This window comes from Gadus chalcogrammus, chromosome 20 (assembly GCF_026213295.1).
Source record: "Gadus chalcogrammus isolate NIFS_2021 chromosome 20, NIFS_Gcha_1.0, whole genome shotgun sequence".
In the NCBI taxonomy this organism is placed as follows: domain Eukaryota; kingdom Metazoa; phylum Chordata; class Actinopteri; order Gadiformes; family Gadidae; genus Gadus; species Gadus chalcogrammus.
Window position 1 is genome coordinate 14,800,231 of NC_079431.1, and position 14,989 is coordinate 14,815,219.

The 14,989-nt window shown below is 44.0% G+C and overlaps 1 protein-coding gene across 1 annotated transcript; it reads left to right on the plus strand.

Annotated features, from left to right (window-relative positions):
- Positions 1–1,841: 1,841 nt before the first annotated feature.
- On the plus strand, positions 1,842–5,414 carry twist2. The gene is given in 3 exon segments (XM_056580522.1): positions 1,842–2,185; positions 2,187–2,622; positions 5,082–5,414. Coding segments are annotated over 2 exon segments (495 nt in total). The 5' UTR covers positions 1,842–2,059; the 3' UTR covers positions 2,556–2,622; positions 5,082–5,414.
- The last annotated feature ends 9,575 nt before the right edge of the window (positions 5,415–14,989 follow it).

Below are 14,989 nucleotides of genomic sequence, written 5' to 3' on the forward strand. Positions count from 1 at the left end.
GTGTGTGTGCGCGTGTGCATGTGCGTGTGTGTGTGTTTGTGTGTGTGTGTGTGTGTGTGTGTGTGTGTGTGTGTGTGTGTGTGTGTGTGTGTGTGTGTGTGTGTGTGTGTGTGTGTGTGTGTGTGTGTGTGTGTGTGTGTGTGTGGCATAACTCTCAGGCCCTGTGAAGGATCAGCTTCTCACTCTGCCGTCAGACCCCCCCCCCCCCTTTTACCCCCAGGGTCCCTGGGCCCCCAGAGACCCCCTGCAACCAACACACACAGCACAAGGTCAGGGGGCATAATCAGTATTTGTGTGTGTGTGTGTGTGTGTGTGTGTGTGTGTGTGTGTGTGTGTGTGTGTGTGTGTGTGTGTGTGTGTGTGTGTGTGTGTGTGTGTGTGTGTGTGTGTGTGTGTGTGTGTGTGTGTGTGTGTTTCTATGTGTATGTGTGTATCTATGTGTATGTGTGTGTGTTTGCGTGTCACTTTGCATATATAGCCAATTTAAATATGACTTACTGAAACATTACTTCGTATTTAAATATAACTTTCCGAGAGCATGTCGCCATGTGCAACGCATTACGTCCCGGGGTATATATGAATGAGCTTAGACACGTTACAGTGTTTGACCCGTGCTGAGACACGCCAGGTTGGGTATGAAAGGTTCTGGCTCCGAGTGTAAGCGCACTGACATCCACTATTAGGCATGCAGGCCGGAACATTGTGCAGACCGCTGGTTCCTGCAGTCGAACATTCAGGGAGAGAATGGTCGGGGTATGACCCAATCTACCCAACCGGGACTCGTGGCTGTCGAAATAGTTGTGCAACGTTGTGAAAACGTAAGAGCACTCCCCAAGCCTGGCAGTCCACCAACCCCTTTCTGGTCATTAACGTCGGCTCTGATGTAAACCGTAGTGCTATTCGCGAATTTCACGCGGAATAAATAGTACGAAACAGTATAAATAAACAAAACATATGGAATTAAATTGAAGGTCAAGGGGGAAGATGACTTAATTTAACATTTTTTAACATTAAATAAATATATCGTGTGAGAAAGCTGAAACTCAGCATGGCAGCGAAGCAACGACTAGAAACGTGAGCAGTGATCGTTATCTCCTAGAAAACACGCACCTACGGAGCAATGCTCAGCTGATCCGGACGCTCTGCGTCACACGGCGCGGCCTCCTCAACACGAGCCACCTGGGACGGACCTTGACGTCACTCCCCCTGGTCCACACTGTGCATCCTGTGAGATCAACAAACCTACTTTTGAATGGATTATGGATCATGGGTTTTAAATGTGCTCCGATCTGTCAAACCTGTTTTAAAGGCTAACAAGGCACACAGGAATAGTGGTGCAGTTTAAACAAGGCTTTTTAAAGCAAAACAGCTAGGCTATATCATATTAATATTATAATAATTCATATAACATGTATTCATGTTTTTATTTAATAATACAGCCTATTTTTGTGCCATCGTTGATTTGTTTATTTAGTAAATAATTAATTAATCATGAAATGTTAAAATGGCATTTAATTAATGTAGGCCTAATCTTAATACTTGCTACAAATGTTTTATTTTCTAAATTACTTTGAAAGGGGTTATTTGCTGGGACTCCAATTATTTATTTAAATACCAGCCCTAATAAAGAGAAATAATAAAAGGATATTTAATAACGATGCATCATTCAGAACTGCGTTGCTCCCACACGCGCTGATTCACTTGGCCTCGGCGTGTAACCCAAGCCTGGTCCCTCCTGTTTATTAGTCAGCCAATCAGGGAGCGATCCTAGCTCCCCCTCCACTCAAACAACTATTTAGCATCCGAAACAGGGATAAAGTTCCCCAAAAAGTTAGGAAAAAACCTCCTGCTAGAGCAGACCAATGCCAGACCTACTTTAGAGCGTAACGTAGCCTACGCGTCCCGCGCGCCTCACCTAACGACGCAGACTTCTCTCGGTCGGACCTCCAACACCACCACCTCCATCTCACCGCCTTCACTCGGATATACTTCACACACCACGGCTACGAAGGTGGACGGCGCGTTCTCCTCCCTGTCCCTGCGTTTCTTCAAGAGGGAAATGGAAGAGGGCTCGAGTCCCCCGATGTCCCCTGTGGATAGTCTCGCGAGCAGCGAGGAGGAGCTGGACGACAGACAGCAGCAGAAACGATTCGCGGGCAAGAGGAGACACGGCTCGAAAAAGTCTATCGAGGGACGGCAGCCCCGGGGCCGTGAAACGCGGCAAGAAGACGAGCCCAAGCAGCACGCAGTCGTACGAGGAGCTGCAGAACCAGCGCGTGCTCGCCAACGTGCGGGAGAGGCAGCGCACGCAGTCGCTGAACGAAGCCTTCGCGTCGTTACGCAAAATCATCCCTACGCTGCCGTCGGACAAACTGAGCAAAATCCAGACGCTGAAGCTGGCCTCGCGATACATTGACTTTCTCTACCAGGTGCTGCAGAGCGACGAGATGGACAATAAGATGTCCAGCTGTAGTTATGTTGCGCACGAGAGGCTCAGTTATGCGTTCTCGGTGTGGAGGATGGAGGGCGCGTGGTCTATGTCCGCGAGCCACTAGCAGACCCCCCCAACCCCCCTCCACCCCCCCCCCTCCGCGCGCGGGGGCTCGTTACTATGCCACAGCGGTACGTGTCCTGCGTTTGGCAAAAAAGTATTTATAAAAAAACGAAACAATTATCATTTATCAACTATTTAGCAGTTGTATAGATAATTATTACATATTAATTTTATTTTTTATCATATATTAATATATACATATGTATATATATTATTATTATTATTAGCCTATTATTCTCACATTATTCTAAAACATTGTTAACATTATTTTTCCATTTCAATAACCTAAAGGTAGATGTCTTCATTAGGGGTGCGTTCACTTTATCAAATTGTAGATCAAAGATTACGCCCAACATGAGATGTAAAGACACTGCTCATACATGCATACCTTTCAAAATATCAGTCAAACATCCACCTGATTAAACAAATAGTGCTAAACTATATCACGAAGTAAATAGACATCAATTGCTCTGTAAAATCGTTCAAACTTTATTTTTTTCGGTCAAACGTGCCATGTTCGTGAGAGATTTCACACTGCTGCTCTGACAAGCGAACCAACAGGCCATGTCCTGCTCTCCAACGACCTGAGATAACCCACGCGTGTGCCAGACCAAATACACTTCATCCTCCAAAAACCTGTTCCTTTCTAGGAACATTAAAAATGTTTAACCCAAAATTAGTGCTGCTACAGACTGGTAAAGGAGACTATAGGCCTACAATATTCAAAGACGTGTATAAATAGATTGGAAGCGTTCTGTTAAAATGAATAATGTAAGGGAACTTTTCAAACAGCCTACGTCAAGTCCAAAACATTTGAGTGGTTTTCTCTGACCGGTTGGCCTCTGCTCAGGCGCGGTCAGCAGCTGGGGCTCACAATAAGATTCCTGCTCTGCAGCTTGGAAAGTCATTAAAAGGGGGAGATGTGATTATTGTGGAGGCCTACCGCGCTTTAGCCCCTCTCTATGGCTTCAATTGACAATTTAAAAAACGAGGACAATCTTCACCTCGGCGTCACATCCATGCATTCACAGCTCATTTATGTTTCCAATGAGGGGCTTTTCCTGTGTGAGGAACCGCAGCAATGGGAGCTGGACTGGACCTTAACAGATTCCAGAGCCCGGCTCGCGACACCCCGAGGGGACCTGGAGGCCCCATGACAGACATGTCAGGGATTGTCACGCTATTTTGCACGCCTCTGCCTTTATTATTATGGGGTTTATTATTGTCAGGGCCTAAGCTCTTCGCGCTTGTTCAACCATAGCCCGTCCAGACTCTCACTTTCACATGACTCCTCTGATAGAGAAATCTGATAGTGATTGTGCTTCAGTTGTTTAATTAGGCCTATTCATGTGTTTAGTTCGCGTTGCACGTTTGCAAATGAAAGGCCTAAAATCGTAAAGAGATGCGAATTCTGCAAGTCTCTTTCGACCACACTCGTTCCGTTCTTGTTCCAGACTTTGTTCGATTAATTCGACCTAAAAATAGTCCAAAATAATGTTCACTACTGTTAAACAATTTATTATATGTTTTAATGGGAGCAATATTTCTTTGTTCCAGGTTTATATGCCCAGGGGGGCAGTGACTGCCTGCGACAGACCTTTAAAATAATACAAAATAATAGCCTTTTATTGTTTTTCTGCATGGTTGGGCCTTATTAGCTCGTAAGGAAATATTTGTAGTCTTATAAACCAGTCTTTGTGGCTATAGAATGGAGAAATAATAGGGTCTTGATAATGTAATTATGGTCATTTGTAGGGAATGTGAGGCCCAGCCGGAACAAACATGCAGGCTCAAAATACAATACAAAAGCGTTCTATAATTTAAACAATAATTTAAATGATCTTCTTTCCACGCAATATGCATGATTTGAATTTATATATCATATGAATTACAATTAGCTAGTAAGTATTTGTTTTTGACGTTTAAATGACACCAAATAAGACTAATGTTTGTGAAGAAAAACATAACGCAAGTTTTTACTTGTTTGCAAATTGTCTCAGTGACATAAACATTGATCTATATTCAAAACTCCACCATTTCTTTACATATCCTGTGAATAAAGCAAACCCCAAAATAACTCAAATAATACAAGCCTACGATACAATCTTATAATTCAGTGGATCGGAAATGCGCGCACGCACACGCACACGCACGCACACACACACACACACACACACACACACACACACACACACACACACACACACACACACACACACACACACACACACACACACACACACACACACACACACACACACACACACACACACACACACACGAACACAGCACACACAGGGCTTTTCTCTCATGTGCAGATGGTTTTACTTAAGAGTCTGAGGGCTGATTCGCTAATGACTTCCCATCCACCGAGGATGCCAGGGACCGTAGGAATGTCAACATCACCACCTCAAACACGCGTTCTAATAGTCCCTATTGATTTATAGGAAGTTTTAAACCCTGCATCACAGTAATAACGACATATTAACCTCGGTTGTGTGTGTTTGCTTTTGTGTTTTCATTACAGACTGTTTACTTCCACAAAGATTGAAGACCAATGGAATTATTGAAGAACCCAGGAACCTCAAGGCGCAGAGGGACGTAGTGTGACACATGCAGACTATAGATCCCTTTGGACGCAACTGACACTTTGGACTGCCTGGAAAACGGGGGGTAGTCCCGGGACAGACTCACATGGGCAGGCCGGAGCTGTCCCTCATGTCTTACGCAATCTGCCAAGCCATCCACAAGTATTTGGTTCGTGTTCAAAGACACGGAGGCATCATGATAAGAGAATATATCGATATATCGATATATATATATATATATAAATATATATATATATATATATATATATATATATATATATATATATATATATATATATATATATATATATATATATATATATATATATGAATAAGATGGGTGCATGTTTTGTGGTAAGCCTATTCGTTTATAAAGGGACAAATGCAATTTAGAATCGTTAAGTTCTTGAAATACGCTGCATGGATTTTTTCATCGACCTTCTTTGGCAAGTCTCAAAGTTCCGTCCAATGTACATTTTGTTTTGCTTATTTATTAAAAACATATTTTTGAACGAGATGTATTTGAACAAGTTTTTCTATTTTATATTAACTTCCATAGCCCAGTAGCCTAGCCTATTTCTAATGGTTTTAGGATTTTCCAACACCACAACTTATTGCCCATATAGGCCTAAGCCTCTTTAAACAAAGAGGGCTATTTGTACTGAAATAGACCAAATTAAAACAATGCGGTTTTTTTTATACACTTTGATCAGACCGGACCATCCTTTCTACGGAATGTGAAGTTATTTTTTTTTTTTTACGAGCCAATGTCATGGGTACAGCAACTGGGTTTATGTGAATATGTTTTGGGTTCTTCTGTGTTCTCCAACCCACGAAAAACACTCTGGAAAACACACTCCTGGGTGTGAGTTTAACGAAGAAATGCAGACAGAAACGGCCATAAAAAAAGACCTACAGCTCATTAACAACAACCGAGGAAATTCGAACCTGTTTCAAACCCCAGCCTATGAAATGCTTGTCCGCTTAAAGCTGTAGTATAGGTCTAATCATTTAAAATAGTGAGGCCTGCTGGGGGAGCCTTTAACGAGCGGGGGCGATCCACCGCAGATAAGGACGTTGCCTTTAAACCAAGCATTAAACCTAAAATACTCTTTAAAAAAAACATTAGACATTGTTCAGCCTACATCTCATTTCACGAGACGTGCTGATATTAAAACCCAAAATATATGCCTGTGGTTAATGTTGGCACAATGCCACTTCTGCTGATTTCACGACGATAGGGCCACTTCTCTAATCTCCATCTAGAACTACCTAAACAAATAGATTATTATGCACACTATAATGCACATTTATTTCAGGTCTACTTTGAGCAGCCTATCCTCTTTATTATTTTCAGATTGATCTACCTTTGTCGTTGCTCATTTTGATTCGGCCAATATAATTACTATTATATTTAAAATATATATTCCGTTCCAGTCTGGCTTATCACAAAGCAGTATTTATGATTACCATCTGCAAATATCAAAATATGGGTATATTCAGATATGAGCTATTCGATTTTGACCGGAAACACCTGTGGCTGCAGCCATTATCCCGTATCCGGTCTCCAAGATGTGGGTGGAATGCGGCCGTTGATCCAGAAGAGCACAGATCTGCATGTGCAGTAAAGACTCTCTACATGGCATCACCTCTGGTGCGCCTGTGTAACCTACATTCCTATCACAACCAGGCATGGTGGAGATATTCAAATGGGATGATTCATTCTGTGGATGAGGGGAGGCCCGAGTGAAGGGATGATCATGTCATCTCTGGGCCCAAGCCAAGACTGAAGGGCCAATTCCCTAAGCAGGACTCAATATGTGTCAAGTTTCAGCCTAGCTACTGAATAGCACGGACCACCATTTTTTATAAACACAGCTAACCTATAACATTAGCCCTAATGTTAAACGAGTTTCCATGACTTCCTATTTTCAACAACCACAATAACATTTGCGTAGGCAGTCCGAACGAAAAAAAGATATTGCTGTTGGAGTGTGGTTTCAGACCGTATTCCACTGAAGAAAGGGTGGCAAAGACTACTGTGGTTGCTGTGCACTGTGCTCAACACACTTTTCCTTGACTTCAAAAAGTTTACACCGTCGTATAGTTTCACTTTTGGTCAAAAGTTTTCATTTCTGTATGGGCAGTTTGCCTAGGGGACTGGTTGACCAGATATGCAAATCCTCTTAAAACCTGAGCTGAAAAACATTCTGGATGAATGAGCTGAACAGGTCCTCCAACAGAAAGTATAATCTCAAGGCTGGACTTGACTCGGTGGTCTCGGCGTTAACCATTCCTCCATATAGCCCACCATGGCTATATATATAAGTCATCTTGATAACGCCCATTATTCCATGCTCAAGTGCACCGATCAGGGGCCCGGGGCCACCGCTCCACCACCGGCTCGAGAGCTCCAGATGTTTCCCGTAAAATCAGACGGAAAAAGCTACAAAACTTTAATTTTGCAGTAAAATTGGTATAGAGTAAAGGTTTGTTCACGGTGCGCCTTAAACAGAATGTTGTGTTTGTCTGGTTCGCCTGAAATCTAACGCTTACCGACGCCTTTGTGGAGGTTGGTGTCGGCCAATCAGAGTCGTTCCTTTTCCCGATCCTTTCCCGGCCAGGTGAGGAGAGTGCTGTGCTCGCGCACAAAGCACACGTGCCTCAAATCATGCTTCACAACCTCCACTGTGAATAGGATAGTTGCGTGTGTTATAGGCCTTCTTGTTAGGCTACACGCTTCTGTAGAAATATTTCTTATAGGGAAACCTTTTCAATTGTTGTGAAAATCCATATGTATAGTGATCTGTCAGAGCCATTTAAAAAAAAATCTTGGCCGACTTTTTCCCTTTATCCTGAAGTCAAACAACCAGGATTTGGAAGTTTATTATTTTAGATTACATAGACCTTGATTAGAAGGAGAAGTGTATGCAACACATTTGGCATAACTCGGTCGACATGTTGTTTTTTTTGAACGGCATATTGAAACAGGTGCAGAATATTGTTCAAGGCCTCAACGTTTATTGGGCCTGGCAAAAACCTTTGCGTGTCCAACTAAACAGAATGACAATCATTTAATTTGCCATCACACACAAATGTGATTTGGCGGGATTATCGCATGACTAGCCTAAAGTCGAAGTGACATCTGTGTAGTAAACAAGTTTCCAGGCACAATAGCACGTCACACAAAAACATTGGCGGACGTTGAGTTGTTGAATAGATCCGGAGAAAGGGAAAACCGCCAGGTTCCTTTTGCTCTTTTATTTTGTTATTCCTCCCCATGCTTTTCATCGAATGAAATCAAAATCAAAATGTAAAGTGAACAAAATCCTTCTCCTTCTAGGCTAGTGCTACGACTACAACACTATTAATAATCATAATGTTACCGACAATTATATTGTCGAAGTGCCTATTATATCACAGGTAGGCCGAGCAGCCTAATATAGTCAATGTGACCTTTAGAAAGCAATCAAATAGACATGACTGCAGACCTAGCTATGAAAAAGGCTTTGTCACTATGAACATACCTCAGCCATTGTTTTGACTCATAACAGCGAGGAACATCTTCATCATCACCGCTCCTCTTAATCATCATTGGACCTAACGTCCCCTCCCTTCCACCCCTTTTTTCTCCTCTTATTTCCATTCCTTTTCTCCTCTCATATCCCTTCGTCCCCTCCCCTCATCCCCTCTCTACTCTTATCTGCTACTCTCTCTGCTTTTCCCTCTCATCTCCATTCTGCTCTCTTTTCCTTTTCAATCCCCTCCACCTCTTTCCTCTCTTCTCTGCATTATTCTGCCCCACCTCCCTCATGTCTCCTCTCCCCTCTCCCTTCCTCCTCACCTCATCAGAGGTCCCTCCAGGGACAGAAAGGTAACACAGTGTTGCTTCAGGGGAGGGCAACATCTGTAAAGATGTGTGCAAAGCAAACATTGGAGGAATGCCTGGGTGGACCCGCCAGGGGTAAGGAACTGGTACCACAGCACTACCAGACAGGCTCATGGGGAGAAGGAAAATAACGATAATAAGGAAATCCTGATTGTGAATATTGTCACGTAATTCCTAGTCAGGCAGGACGGGGCCTTATATAATGCAGAAGGAGGAATGTGATTGTTCCCTTCAGGATTGAACAGGAGACAGTGGGAATAGCTAGGCTAAGAGAGGTTCATGAATTGAGCCTTATTCAGGCTATTGCCATGCAGTTGTCATTCCCTTACATCCTACAATCTGAAAGCCATTTAACAGTTTCTGGAAAATATATATATATTTTTTTTGACAAAGGAATATATGAAACATGTAGCAATAGCGGATATCCCCCTTTCAGAAGAATCTCCCTCTCTCGGGCCTCTGGCTGCCAAACCCATGTAACTTAAACGGATATCTCTCCCTCCCAAGTATGCTTGGAAGTCCCACCCTCTCTCTCTCGCCAGTAGCCCACATTTGAAGCCCCCTGTTCCAGGACCTGTCTTGTGTCGGGTACGCCGGGGAGCAAGGTGAGGGAGGAACTAGCAGCCGTCAGTTTGGACTTTATGACACAATCACAAAATGTTTCTTGGTAATCTTTGTTCAAATGCACAATAAGTAAAATGTTGGTTTTTTCTTCTTACGCAGTTACGCTTGTGGTGTGTTTGTGTAAAACAGAGAAATATAAAGAGCACACACACACAATGATTTTCACCTGCAAACTGCGTTGATCCTGCCCCACTCCTCAGCCTTCCCTTAGAAAGATCACTCTGCTTTGTAACCCCCTCCCCCACCACCTACCAGTCCCCTACACCTCCCCTCCTCCCCATCCTGCACTCCCTTTCCCCACCAACTCTCACTCCCAACCGCCCTCATTCCTCCCCTCCGGGTGTCTGTCACACCTTCTTAGGACAGGCCGTCCGACCGTCCTCCATTCCTCAGGCTGGGAAACCCGAGAGCCCCCCCGGTCCGCGACTGGTGAGGGGGGGGCTGTGTTGGTGGCTGACAGCCCAGGCGCCCCCTGCTCTTTGCATCAGCACCACGGAAGGCCCCAGGGGTCACCGGGGGTCACGCCAGCGCAAGAACCACATCGTCTCACCGTTTACCGCAGGAACCCCAGATTCTCCCTCACTCTGAACTGAAACACTGAAATACGTTTATGGAAATAGATAGATGGATGGATAAAGATACAGAGAGATGGATAAATAGAAAGAGATCGATGAAGATGGAGAGTTAGAGATACACAAAGATGGAGGGGTAGAGAAGGGAATGAAAAAGAGATAATGGAAAGTGAGACAAATGGAGAGAGTGATGGAATGACACACAGAATGACACATCAGGACTGTACCTGATGCAGGGTCCAATCACAGATCATCGGGTCTTCGACACGCATCTGAGATCTATGTACACTGGTATATGAATATATTTATATACATATATAAATATCCCTCATTCCTCAAGCTCAATCCTCCGAAGGAAAGACCTACCACCATAGCGTGCGTGGGTGCATAATGGACCAGTGTAGCAGAATGTGTGGACCAGCCGATGCGGTGAAGCCCTCCGCATGCGATCAGGCCTACAGCACAATATTCATTGTCTCTTCCTCCCTCCTGGGACCTGCGGCGCCCGAGATGTGGGGGAAGCCAAAGCTAAAACCCTCTTGGGGGGGGTGGGAGGAGGGGGATATGGATGGCCCTCTCCTCTCCGTTCCCGGGTTCTGCCCGTGTTTGATCTACATTCTCACAGGGCCCACAGCTCCTCTGTAGCTCCTCAGACAACACAACCAACAGGCGTTCAATGAGTCGAAGGGAGGAGGGGTTCTGTTTTACGGTCAAGTCTTTCAGCAGAACTTGCCGGGAGTTATGGGTGCAGGCATGCAACCACCCACAGGGTCACGCTATACTCTGGTTTACTTCTAGTGGCGATACATTCCCCGTCGACTTCAACCGAATCAAACCGTGATTTAAAACATCCTCAGAGGCATGGAGGCTACACTCATTGAACGCATTGTGCGTTGTGTTATTTTAGAAGGCTGGATTGGACGACTGGCCACAACCCACTGGCCACACGCTTTCCACATCTCACCAAGGCGGGCCGGCGCCCAGCTGTGCAGACCTCCTTGTGTTTCACCGGCCCCCTCCACTCACACTGATTGGCTGACAATAGTCTGAGTGGTGGAAGTCTGAACACAGGACAGGAAAAGCAAACATCAACATATTCAAATAAACGCTCTGGATCAAATTGGGACCAGGTCTCAAGACGTTTTTGGGATCTTTATTTTGAAAGTTAATAGGGTTTAAGAGTTGAAACGTCTTAAGAATTTGGTGACTGAGTGGTTGCGTTAAATACAATAGTAATTAGTAGATTCAACACCAGAGGCATTAGTAAATGGGATTTACTTGAAAAATAAACTTATTATGGAATTAAAGTGCATACGTCTTGAGATTCTAATAAACTGCTTGTATTTATTTTCCACATTTGTGTTGTGTTTTAGTTTTTCGGGAAACATTAGTCAAATTACACTATGTACCATATCTCCCTCCGTATCATGGCTCAGAGGAACGTTCACAATATCCCAACGTTTCATGTTGCTCAGTCCTGCTGTTGGTTTAACCATCTACCAGCATCAGTTTCATATAAAAATCAGGCGCAACAACAACTAACACTATTGATGGTCTAAATAGGGATGAAGCGTGAGTGTCATCTGTAATTAACCTCTTCTGCTCATCTCAGCAGCTGGCCGAAGCCTTTTTACCGACCGCCTAACCCTGCAATTAAAAGGACAGGGGTGAACAGTGCTGAGTTAGATGAGGGTATTTTGTATGCGTACGCGTGGCCTGGTAATGACAGAGCAAAATGACACTGGCGGGGAGATGAGCAAGGCACCAGAGACACCACAGAACCTAGAATGTCATTGCGGGTAAAAACAAGGGAGAAAAAAAAAGGATTTTCCCTCTCCCTCATCTCTGTTACAAACAGACATTCTGGGGTCTTTGCTGTGGGGAGGGCAGCGGCCATCTTTAGAGCGAGTCTCTGACAAGAGGGGAAACAAAGGTCACGTCACCGTAGCTCCGCCCCCTTCTCTCTCTGTGACCTGAACTAATGAGAGATGTCAGCGCAGGTCGTGTTGGTCGTCCGTTCGCCTTCGACATCCATGGTGAAGGCTTCTTTGTACCATGAGCTGGGCTGAAGGACTCAGCTTGTCGTAAAAAAGAGACGACATTCCACTCTTTAATGTCACCTTTCTGCCGACCGGAGTAGAACCGACCAATGACCCCTGTATTTAACCGCCTGGAGGACGGTAAATATTGTGTCTCATGTCTGCGTTTACCCTGCGCCTTTCGGTCTCTCTCTGCCTCTCCCTCTGGGAACCTAGGGCCCTGTCCGGGCATTCCCCTGGTCGGCGTTTGAGGGCTTCGAACCTGAGAGATTTATGATGTATCGGCTCACAAAGCCTGACGTGGTGGTGGTGGTATTCACAGCCCCCACCCCCCCTCCCGTGGAGGCCAGACGTGTGTGGCCCAGGGAGTGTTTGCGTTGGGCATGTTGTCCTAACATCGGTTCCACGGCAGATCACAGATCCGCTACTGTTTATTTGGACACAAGGGATAACCTCTGACCCTTCTGAATGGGTTAGGGCTTATCTTCTTCAGAGCTACTGTTGGGGAGTTTGAGCTCCACTAATACCGCCCCCCACTGGCTGCAGAGAGAATATAGTGAGGGAAACAATCATTCTTAAAGGGCTGGTATTATGCAACCAGGTGTGAGTGTGATTAGCCATTACAACAAGCCGTTAGAAAATCTACCTTTTCCTGGGTTTTATTGGCATGTGTCCACCTAAATGTATGCTAGATAGCTCAGTCTACCAGCCTACCCAGTGGACCGTAACAAATGTTGCTTATCTATCCATTGTACACCTATGTGGACCAGTGGCGGCTGGTGATCAAAAATATTGGTGGGGCACAGTAATAGACAGGGTTCCCCCCCCCCCCCCCCACAAAAAATATTGAATTTAATAGATTTTATTTCCTGTATTCTGGTGCATTTTGGGGATGGCCATTTCCTATTACCTATTACCTACTATTCATTCAGATTCATAGCCTACATCCTGACTTGCAGGGCCTGGACAAGCTTACATTGCATATGCAGACCTACGTTATGGCCATTCCACCAGCCATTGCTATTTTACCCATTGTTGTTATTCTGATAATGGGACAAATCATGATCACTGTCCTATAGCGTCCATTTTTTGAGTCTCAATGTCTACTTCAAATGCAGTTAGAAATATGGGACAGTAGCTTAATTTTGTTTATATGCTACAGGCCGAAAGACAAAATTAATATGTAACTTACTTGCTCCTTTTAAGTATAACATTGCTTGGGGAGTCCAATTCCGCTACTGAAATGGGTGGAATGTGCTTACAACTCTGGTAGTTAGCGATCTATCTCTTCTCTACATGCAGTTGTGTTGCGCGAATGCTGCTGAGGGAGGTAACCTATTTGATTGATTCGCTGAATTGTCCAATGATGTGATGATAACAAAAAAGAAAAGCGACACCATTGGCCTTGGGCGCACACTGGTGCGACCCGAGGGCGAATTTTCTTGCGCCAATGAAAAGCTGTCTCTGCTTGATAGACTGCAAAAAGTTAGCGAGCTTACATTGACTTCAACGTGGCCGGCGCCCCTGACTTGGAGGAGGGCTTTATTTCGAATGACCAATAACTAGCCTAGCCCAAATCATTGACGTTCAGACGCATTTAAATGGTTGCTGGCAGTGAAAATTATATCAGACAATTAAACGAGGATAGACGCTATGTATTTTTGTTGATTTATTAAGAATTGATAATAGTTGATTAATAGTTGGTAGATATATTCAAGTGAATATTTCTCGGAGGGGCGAGAGCAAGAGAGCTGACCCACCGCCATTGATGTGGACATATCCAAATGTGATGTCACTAAAACAATGGCTTGTAATGGCTAATCACTCACATCTGGTAGCGTAATATCACCCCTTTAACAACGATTAAAAATGTAACAATTTTATTATCAAGTCAATCAGGTTGACTTGAACTTAAATCCAATGTCAATTTATTAAACTACATCAAGGAGGCCCAAGGGAATATGGGTAAAATCTGGGGAAATCATGGATAGAACCAAGTACCTTTCAGCTGCATTTGCTTTTGCTCGTATTTAGTCCAAATTATGGAAATACAAGGATGACAGGCAAAGGAATGTCTGCCTGTTCCGAAATCCACACACTTTCCCCCCTTAATACAATAACGACAACGGTTATTTTTTTCAAAACATGATACTTTATATTGTAGATGTCAAAGACAATATGTTAGAGCAAAAAGTTCCCGAGAAAAAAAAGAGAATTTTGTAACAGAGCAACAAGTCAAAAAAAATAACCAATATTGAAAAAAATGAAAACAAAATAATATGCATTTAATACATATGTAAACCTAGAACTGTAACTTTCTGAACCGTAGTGGTCATAGGTAAAACTGGCTTAAAGTGGACACCTGGGACAAAAATACATCAGGCTTCGGGTTTGAGCCCTTTGAAGAAGTCCAATCATGGTATAAAACACACATCAACCCCCCACACCACTGCCTGGCATTCAGACATTCGGCCGGTTCTGCTGTTGACCCTTCATTTATGTAGCCTCACTACAAAACTCACACCTTTCCTAGATAAATACAATAAAATCTATCGTCTGTGTGTTACAAATGCTAGAGAAAACAGCTTTGAAATGGTGTATGTTTAAATCTCAGCTTTATGGATTCCTTGTTTGTACAAATGAGAGCACATTCACCTAACACTGAAAACTGCCATTCCCTCGGTTCTCTAGGAGGGGACTCATTAAAAAACTAGCCAGCCAAC